This window comes from Rattus norvegicus, chromosome 7, assembly GCF_036323735.1.
Source record: "Rattus norvegicus strain BN/NHsdMcwi chromosome 7, GRCr8, whole genome shotgun sequence".
NCBI lineage: Eukaryota > Metazoa > Chordata > Mammalia > Rodentia > Muridae > Rattus > Rattus norvegicus.
In genome coordinates this window covers 66,237,869-66,248,459 of record NC_086025.1, presented here as the reverse complement: position 1 = coordinate 66,248,459, position 10,591 = coordinate 66,237,869, and the positions used below count along the sequence as shown (strand labels likewise).

Sequence of the window (10,591 nt, the reverse complement as noted above, 5' to 3'; positions counted from 1 at the left end):
AGATTCAGAGGAAATTCAAAAAATCATCAGATCTTACTATAAAAGCCTATATTCAACAAAACTTGAAAATCTTCAGGAAATGGACAATTTCCTAGACAGATACCAGGTATCGAAGTTAAATCAGGAACAGATAAACCAGTTAAACAACCCCATAACTCCTAAGGAAATAGAAGCAGTCATTAAAGGTCTCCCAACCAAAAAGAGCCCAGGTCCAGACGGGTTTAGTGCAGAATTCTATCAAACCTTCATAGAAGACCTTATACCAATATTATCCAAACTATTCCACAAAATTGAAACAGATGGAGCCCTACCGAATTCCTTCTATGAAGCCACAATTACTCTTATACCTAAACCACACAAAGACCCAACAAAGAAAGAGAACTTCAGACCAATTTCCCTTATGAATATCGACGCAAAAATACTCAATAAAATTCTGTCAAACCGAATTCAAGAGCACATCAAAACAATCATCCACCATGATCAAGTAGGCTTCATCCCAGGCATGCAGGGATGGTTTAATATAAGGAAAACCATCAACGTGATCCATCATATAAACAAACTGAAAGAACAGAACCACATGATCATTTCATTAGATGCTGAGAAAGCATTTGACAAAATTCAACACCCCTTCATGATAAAAGTCCTGGAAAGAATAGGTATTCAAGGCCCATACCTAAACATAGTAAAAGCCATATACAGCAAACCAGTTGCTAACATTAAACTAAATGGAGAGAAACTTGAAGCAATCCCACTAAAATCAGGGACTAGACAAGGCTGCCCACTCTCTCCCTACTTATTCAATATAGTTCTTGAAGTTCTAGCCAGAGCAATCAGACAACAAAAGGAGATCAAGGGGATACAGATCGGAAAAGAAGAGGTCAAAATATCACTATTTGCAGACGACATGATAGTATATTTAAGTGATCCCAAAAGTTCCACCAGAGAACTACTAAAGCTGATAAACAACTTCAGCAAAGTGGCTGGGTATAAAATTAACTCAAATAAATCAGTTGCCTTCCTCTATACAAAAGAGAAACAAGCCGAGAAAGAAATTAGGGAAACGACACCCTTCATAATAGACCCAAATAATATAAAGTACCTCGGTGTGACTTTAACCAAGCAAGTAAAAGATCTGTACAATAAGAACTTCAAGACACTGAGGAAAGAAATTGAAGAAGACCTCAGAAGATGGAAAGATCTCCCATGCTCATGGATTGGCAGGATTAATATAGTAAAAATGGCCATTTTACCAAAAGCAATCTACAGATTCAATGCAATCCCCATCAAAATACCAATCCAATTCTTCAAAGAGTTAGACAGAACAATTTGCAAATTCATCTGGAATAACAAAAAACCCAGGATAGCTAAAGCTATCCTCAACAATAAAAGGACTTCAGGGGGAATCACTATCCCTGAACTCAAGCAGTATTACAGAGCAATAGTGATAAAAACTGCATGGTATTGGTACAGAGACAGACAGATAGACCAATGGAATAGAATTGAAGACCCAGAAATGAACCCACACACCTATAAGCACTTGATTTTTGACAAAGGAGCCAAAACCATCCAATGGAAAAAAGATAGCATTTTCAGCAAATGGTGCTGGTTCAACTGGAGGGCAACATGTAGAAGAATGCAGATCGATCCATCCTTATCACCCTGTACAAAGCTTAAGTCCAAGTGGATCAAGGACCTCCACATCAAACCAGACACACTCAAACTAATAGAAGAAAAACTAGGGAAGCATCTGGAACACATGGGCACTGGAAAAAATTTCCTGAACAAAACACCAATGGCTTATGCTCTAAGATCAAGAATCGACAAATGGGATCTCATAAAACTGCAAAGCTTCTGTAAGGCAAAGGACACTGTGGTTAGGACAAAACGACAACCAACAGATTGGGAAAAGATCTTTACCAATCCTATAACAGATAGAGGCCTTATATCCAAAATATACAAAGAACTCAAGAAGTTAGACCGCAGGGAAACAAATAACCCTATTAAAAAATGGGGTTCAGAGCTGAACAAAGAATTCACAGCTGAGGAATGCCGAATGGCTGAGAAACACCTAAAGAAATGTTCAACATCTTTAGTCATAAGGGAAATACAAATCAAAACAACCCTGAGATTTCACTTCACACCAGTGAGAATGGCTAAGATCAAAAACTCAGGTGACAGCAGATGCTGGCGAGGATGTGGAGAAAGAGGAACACTCCTCCATTGTTGGTGGGATTGCAGACTGGTAAAACCATTCTGGAAATCAGTCTGGAGGTTCCTCAGAAAATTGGACATTGAACTGCCTGAGGATCCAGCCATACCTCTCTTGGGCATATACCCAAAAGATGCCTCAACATATAAAAGAGACACGTGCTCCACTATGTTCATCGCAGCCTTATTTATAATAGCCAGAAACTGGAAAGAACCCAGATGCCCTTCAACAGAGGAATGGATACAGAAAATGTGGTACATCTACACAATGGAATATTACTCAGCTATCAAAAACAACGAGTTTATGAAATTCGTAGGCAAATGGTTGGAACTGGAAAATATCATCCTGAGTGAGCTAACCCACTCACAGAAAGACATACATGGTATGCACTCATTGATAAGTGGCTATTAGCCCAAATGCTTGAATTACCCTAGATGCCTAGAACAAATGAAACTCAAGACGGATGATCAAAATGTGAATGCTTCACTCCTTCTTTAAAAGGGGAACAAGAATACCCTTGGCAGGGAAGAGAGAGGCAAAGATTAAAACAGAGACTGAAGGAACACCCATTCAGAGTCTGCCCCACATGTGGCCCATACATATATAGCCACCCAATTAGACAAGATGGATGAAGCAAAGAAGTGCAGACCGACAGGAGCCGGATGTAGATCGCTCCTGAGAGACACAGCCAGAATACAGCAAATACAGAGGCGAATGCCAGCAGCAAACCACTGAACTGAGAATAGGACCCCCGTTGAAGGAATCAGAGAAAGAACTGGAAGAGCTTGAAGGGGCTCGAGACCCCATATGTACAACAATGCCAAGCAACCAGAGCTTCCAGGGACTAAGCCCCTACCCAAAGACTATACATGGACTGACCCTGGACTCTGACCTCATAGGTAGCAATGCATATCCTAGTAAGAGCACCAGTGGAAGGGGAAGCCCTGGGTCCTGCTAAGACTGAACCCCCCCCCCCAGTGAACCAGACTGGTGGGGGGAGGGCGGCAATGGGGGGAGGGTTGGGAGGGGAACACCCATAAGGAAGGGGAGGGGGGAGGGGGATGTTTGCCCGGATACCGGGAAAGGGAATAACACTCGAAATGTATATAAGAAATACTCTAGTTAATAAAAAAAAAGTAGAAAAAAAACCTTAGTTTTTATCCTCAAGACCAACACGGTAGAGAAGAGAATTAACCAGCACTGTACCTTCATATTTACACACATACACACATGCTTACCTACACATACATACACATAAGACACTTGCATACACATGCATGCACATACAAATGAATAAAATAAAAGGCAATAATAAAAAGTATGGAAGGATGCTCAGTGTCATTTGTCATTAATAAAATGTAAAGCAATACCACAGACAAATGTATTTGTATATGGGGCAATTATTCATTATTAGTGAGAATATTAAAAGGTGCAAATTGCAAAGACTAGTTTTGAAGTACCTCAGTAAATTAAATCGAGAGTACTAAATGATCCATAATTTCTTCTATTTGGTATATAAACAAAATTAATGACAACATATCCACACACACACACACACACACACACACACACACACACACACTTGTGCATATGTGTATATAATGGTGGTATAAAATACTTTCTCTGTCATAAGAAATTAATCTATAAATACTTTCAAGTTTTACTGGTAGGGGACTGCTAACTGGCTATTTATTCCATATCCAGGTGCTATATTGCTGGATAAAACTGAAGCCACGGTGCTGACACCATGGTGTTAAAAGTCATTCAGCATGGTTTCTTTCTGAAAAGGAATGGAAGAAATAGAAAAAAAAGAAAAAAGGAAGCAGACATGGATTGTACAGCGGTACAGGAGTGCTGGACTATGGGTATAACATAAGAGTGCTTACTTAGCAAGTTTGAAGCCCTAGCATCAAAGAAAACACGTCAGAGACACACAGCACTTGAGAGGTAGAATAAGATGATCATAAGTTCAAAGTCACTGTTCAATAACATAGCAAATTCAAAACCAGCCTAGGTTACAATAAATCCATGTGTTAAAAACAACTTAAAGGGCAGGAAGAAGAAAGAGATAATGGATTAAGTTAAGGAGTAGAGCCAGCTAAAAACATTTTGGTACCTTCAGGAGGAGTCCCAATGCTGCCGCCAAGGCCTAAAATAGCCAACTTGTGAATTCGAGGCACCACCATCACTGCAGATTCTTCGCCCCTCTCCCAGTGAGGTATTCTGACCTGCTCCAGGTGGACGTTTTCCAGCCCATCTTGTTGCAGGTTTTGGTACATGATTTGGATAGCTTTCTCTAGGTTCTTAGAGCCACTCAGTCTGGGTCCAACAGTATCAACTAGAAGTCCCAAACGCTCATACGACCGGTTCTGGTATTTTCCATAAACAGCAAGGTTGATAATTGCTTTAGCAACATCTTCATAGTTGGCTATTTCTTCTTTTATTTCTTGAAATGTTCGCTGAGAAACACCACTCTTGTATATAGCTTTTCCAGAGCCCAAGGAGAAAAGGTGAACAACAGCAACGAACAGGAAGAAAAGGAACCTCATTGTCCCTAGTTTCTTTTCTTCCTGAGAGAAATAAATAAAAAACATGTTTTAGGGAAAAAGAATCTCACAGGCATCTGCCCACAACCCATGGCCTGCTTTCCTTTTCCTCTTCCTTTTCCAACCATCATCCAACCTCCCCCATCATATTCAAGCAATAGAGTCCCTATGAATAGACAGATGAAAGAACAATGCTTGACCTTATTGACAGGGCAGCATATCTCAAATGCATAGAATCACTTGTTATCTAGGGATCTTGTTATTAAAAGACAGAGAGAGACAGAGGAGAGAAAGAGAGAGAGACAGAGAGAGAGAGAGAGAGAGAGAGAGAGAGAGAGAGAGAGAGAGCGCTATAAGGAGAAGACAGAGAGGAGGAGAAGAGCAAGCAGTAGTCAAAGTGAGACTTGCTGCATGTTCCCCTTAATGGAACTCTAGCAAACTGGGTGTCCGCCTTTCCTCTGCCCAAATGGGCTCTTTCTTATTTGCCTGGAAAACTTGAACTTTGAGGCCATATCAGATGTTACTTTTTTAAAATATTCTTATTTCTACTAAAGATACTTGATTCTTTTTAACAATATTTATTGAATACCAGGTATATTCTAGGAATTGTGATACACTTTTAGAAGCAAAGAACTAAAACAAATGGAGAAATGAATATGGGGATTTGTTATTCTTTAACTCTATGATATACATTACCTGCAGATTAATAATAAAAACAGTGCAATTCATTTATTTCATGATTGTTTTGTGTCAGACACTATCTTACGTACACTGCTCTTGTTATTATATTTAATCCTCACAATAACTCAGCTTCAGGAAGCAGACTCTTGTGCTCTTTGTTTTTATAAATAAGGAACTGGAGCACCAGCACAGAGAGATTAAGGAACTGGAAATATCGAAAGCTTTTTCCAATTCTAAGCTCTATGCTAAACAGTGCTACTCATTTAGCACCGCAGAGAGTTCAAGTCCATAACAGATAATACAGAGACAAATAAGTGTGTCTATGCTGCTCAGTTTAGGACCCAATAGTCCCATGGCTTCATTTTAACTTAATTAAAATTAAGCAGAATTTAAAATTCAATTCCTCATTCATTCTAGACATGTTTCAAGTACTCAGAAGGCACATGTGACTAGTGGTTGCCACCTCACAGAGTTCAAACAGAATTACTGTCATGGCAGAAAGCTTGGATAATATCAAGTCGGACACTTTTTAAATTGTGTAGACATTGTGGCTCTACGATCCCTTCCAAAAGACATATCAACATTTAATTGCTATCATGAGAGTTGATGGGAAGTGAGACCTTTAAGTTTAAGTCTTGAAGGTTCCACCCTTCTAAATGAACCAATGTTGTCATCACAGGAGTAGGTTCATCACAACCTCTTCTAGTCTCTCTTATACGACCTGCCCTGTCCTTCTGCAGTGTGATAAGTTAGGATAATGTTATGACAGAATTTAGAAAACCCTCTATCAGGTTTTCCAGCCTCCTAATCAGGAGGCTGTTCATTATTAATTATAGTCTATGGTGTTGTATTGAAAAACAAAATAGACAAAGACAAGACTTTCAAATCTAATGAAAAAGCTTTTTATTTTCTTTCATTTATCTAATTCATTGTTACCTTATTTCACAAAAATATTAGTTTGCGAAACATTTGAAACTACAAATTACTCCTATACCACAGATATCAGAAACTGTTATGCAGATATATTTCAAATATAACCGACAACATCTTTTAAAATTAACACCGGCGATCTATTTAAATGTGTCTTTCTTTACTCCTTCAACTCTCTCTGTGTCTGTCCTGCTCTTCCTTCCCTCCTCTTCCCTCTCCTTGCCCCAGATATGTGTGTTTTTAATCTTATAGACATATATTATTTGAAATATTGCTAGTCCAAGCTGAGATACTTTTAATTGGAAGTGCAGAATGTTCTACTATTTTTATTTTAAAGCTGTAAATGTGAAAATGAAAGTATTCCAGATATATTGGATAGCTTAAAAAACATGATCAACTTCACTCATTTGTTTTTACTCCTTAATCTATCTCACCTTATTTTAGTCAATTATGCTATAGCTGCATTCAGCTTTATACTGTTCTTCAAATTCCCAGTGCTTTCATAACTTAGGGTTGATACACATTCATTTTATTACATTGCAAGTCTCTTCTCCCCCACCCTATGCACATTCTCCTGTAAATACCTAGTCTCGCTCTTTTTTTTAATATTTTATTTATTTTCTTTATGTATGTAAGTACACTGTAGCTGTCTTCAGACACACAGAAGAGGGCATCAGATCTCATTACAGATGGCTGTGAGCCACCATGTGGCTGCTGGGATTTGAACTCAGGACCTCTGGAAGAGCAGTCAGTGCTCTTAACCGCTGAGCCATCTCTCCAACCCTACTCTCACTCTTTAATGAGAATGTTTTAAAAGTAATCTCACATGAAGACCTGCTCAACCAAACCTCTGAGCTGTTCACATCATCTGTGTTTCTATCATAACTAATGTTAACAGCCATTTGTATATAAATCTGTCTCCTCCAGCTCAAAATGCAGTAAGATCAGTAAGACCAATTCCAAGATACAGTATAGTTACTAGGGACCTTTTCATTTAAGGAATAAATAAACCTTTAATCTCTTTAGATCTTAGCTTCTTTAGAGTATGAGAGTAGCCTTCTCTCCTTCACGAACAATCTACCAGGAATAAAAAATTGCTATAATATTAAATCATTTTGAAAATTATGACAACTATGCATTGTGGCTGACTTTCTTATAAGTGTGATTATCCTATGGTTCTTTGTTTCTGTAATCATAATACCCATGCACACCTTTCAAGGTTAAATTTTGTTAAACAATCAAAATAATGAAAATATTTCATTGGACTGTATTTTTTAGACAGGGTCGACTAATTCCCTGGCTGTGGATCTGGACTACAGAGGAGCAAGAAGCTGAGCAGTAACATACATGTATCTGATGGATCTGCCTCTGTTCCTGACCGTAACAGTGACCGCTGTCTTCAAACTCCCGGCACTTTCACTTTTCCACCATGCTAGACTTTACCCTCAAACTATCAAAAACTAACGCTTTATCTCGGGTTGCTTTAGGTCATAACTCCTTCTATAAATTCATTTGACAAAAGTTTACTGGGCCACTCTAAACTGGAGACTAAGTTTAAGAGATAGTACTAAAGAACTGGCAGACATAAGAAGAGATGGAAGGGAAAGCCCTGTAACTGAGGAGTTGCAAGATCCAGACCAAAAGAAGTTGACGTGCTTAAGCTAGGACACAAAAGTAAGCAATGTTTGGCTAATGGACTCATGGATAAGATGGAGCTGGCACTCAATAGGAAACAAATGTACAAAGGGAGGGCAACTTTATAAAATGTAGCCAGACACAGCAATGGACATGACAAACAATGAATAAAGCAGAAAGAAAAATGCAGAAGACACAGAAGCAGCAGAACGCAAGTATCTCCTCAGAAAACACCTACATACAGAGTTCCAAGTGGATACAGCCAAGAGCCAAGGAGGGCTGTGACAGGGAGGGCAATGAATGGACACCTTCATTCACCTCCAGGAGGTCAGGAAAAGATCTCCTCTACACCTAGACCTGAGGACAGAGACTCCATCCAGGAGCATATCAGGACAGGGGCAGCATAAAATACCTCAAAAATCTCAAAAGAGACATGACTTATTACCTAGAAATTATTCTATAAATTCACAGAGGGATGAAATAAAAATGCTGTACACGTAGACAATGTACAAGAATTTATTCACACAGACACTCAACATTTTTTCATTAAAACCCCCAAAATACTAATAAACTAATTGAGAAAAAATGATTAAGAATTCTTTCATGCAATGATAGAACTACTTAAAATGTCAAAATTTAAGCTGCACAACATTTTTAATGTTCTTTATTTGTATACAAAGAGGACTGAATCATTGTTCTTTTCCTTGAATACACACCATAGAAATAGCATATCCTTCAAATGTTAAACAACTATTTTTGATTTCAGAAAGTTTAAATACACATACACACATATGGATATGTGTGTGTGTGTGTTTGTGTGTGTGTATCATACAAACTTAGTCTCAGGCAACTTTGGAACACTATTTTACAAAGATTTGTTTTGCATTTTGCACATATTGCCTGCATAAGTCATATACTTCTAAATATTTTTCCTGAAAATTCATTGTTTGAAATAGTCTCAGCCTAGGATCAAGTAGGCTTCATTCCAGGGATGCAAGGTTGGTTCAATGTACAAAAATTCATTAACATAATCCAGTATAGAAACAAACTCAAAGAAAAAATATTACATGATTCTCTACTTAGATGCAGAAAAAGCATCTGCTGAAACAGCAGCACCCATTCCATGTGCAACACTAAAACCCTGCTCCCACACCTCTGGGCTGTCTGCCTCTATCACTGTTACACTTATCATAGGAACCTATTTCATTTCTTTTTTCTACTGTAGAGTTCAGCATTTAAAAATACGTCATTACAAATCACATTTCTTTAATTTCTTCTTTATATTACAGTCTTGATAATGATTGATTATTTAAAAATATACAGAGAGCATCTGTGATGTTCTGTGATCTGTTTAGATTTTAGGAATCTAAAACAATCACTTTTTAATAATTGTGTCTTATGAGGTGGGGAACTAATGATTTAACTAAATTGAATTAAACTATTCTCTTCCTCCCCCTTCCTCACTTTCGCTTCTAAGCAGAGAAAGTCTTATGACTCAGTCCCACACATACCTAAATAGGAGCACCTGACCAGGATGGAGGCACAGAAGCTACATCCCTTTCTTTTCATAAGCAGAGCAGCAAAGTCCAAAGTACTCATCCTTCATCACTCAACAGCAGAATAGCATCATTCCCTGAGAGAAGACGCTCTATTTATGTTCAGCACTGTCACTCTAGTTTTAAGCTCTTGTAGTCTGTGATCACAGCCCATTTTCTAACACGTGGTCTACATAGTTTCCCTGGTGCTCACAAAAGTCTAAACATCCAGCACCAGACCCCGATTCTTTGATTCTAAACCTCCTCCATTCCCAACCCTAGTCTACTCCCAAAGCTAGTCCCTACTTAGGAAAAACACTGGCTTCTCTCAGGGAGAAAGGGGGACGTTGACACTACTTATCCCATCTGCCTTTCTTGGTGACTAACCCTTCTTTCTACCCTCACCTTCTCTTCACCTGCTTAGAAACCATAGCCCAACCAGTCTCACCATCACGCATCTAGTATGGTTTGTAGCTGGACTGCTGTTTGGCCACAAGATTTACATAAACTACAATCAAATCACTCTCATGTCTAAAACATGTTCCACGCCATTTGTTATTCTGTATCACAGTGATGCTTTCTGCTATGATTTGAATAGTGGCAGCCTGTCCAGAATTCATCCTCAATTGCATCCTCAGTGCAACTCCTAAGAGGTGTTGCTTGGGAAGATGTCTGGGTTCTGCTACCAAATGCTACTTAGCCCCTTTATTAAATGCTCTCTGTTCCTTTGTCCAGTCCACCATGTGAGAACACCATACTCATCCACTCTGGAATACATGGTAACTGAATGCAGTCTTGAAAGCAGATTTCCACACTAGAAACTCCATATTAGCACTGAGATCTTGGACTTCTGACCCCAGAATTATGAAAACAATTCTCTTCTTTAAAAGCAACTTAGCCAGAAGGATTTTAATAAAGCAACGCACATCCATGACTACAACTTGCTAGTCTTCATAAGTCCTCATGTTGCAGCCCTGGCAGGCGGTTCGTCATGATGTCCATTTATGGACAATCTTTATGCATCTCTGATTTTGCTTATGCTTTCCCTCTGCCCA

At 38.7% G+C, this 10,591-nt stretch overlaps 1 protein-coding gene across 3 annotated transcripts in view; it reads right to left on the bottom strand.

Annotated features, from left to right (window-relative positions):
- Positions 1-10,591, bottom strand: part of Cpq (carboxypeptidase Q) — a 570,217-nt gene that overhangs the window by 470,730 nt on the left and 88,896 nt on the right. For all 3 annotated transcript variants that reach the window (XM_008765417.4, XM_039079808.2, NM_031640.1), the window contains 1 exon segment: positions 4,326-4,779. In XM_008765417.4, coding sequence (XP_008763639.1) covers positions 4,326-4,758 — 433 coding nt within the window. In that variant the 5' untranslated portion in view covers positions 4,759-4,779.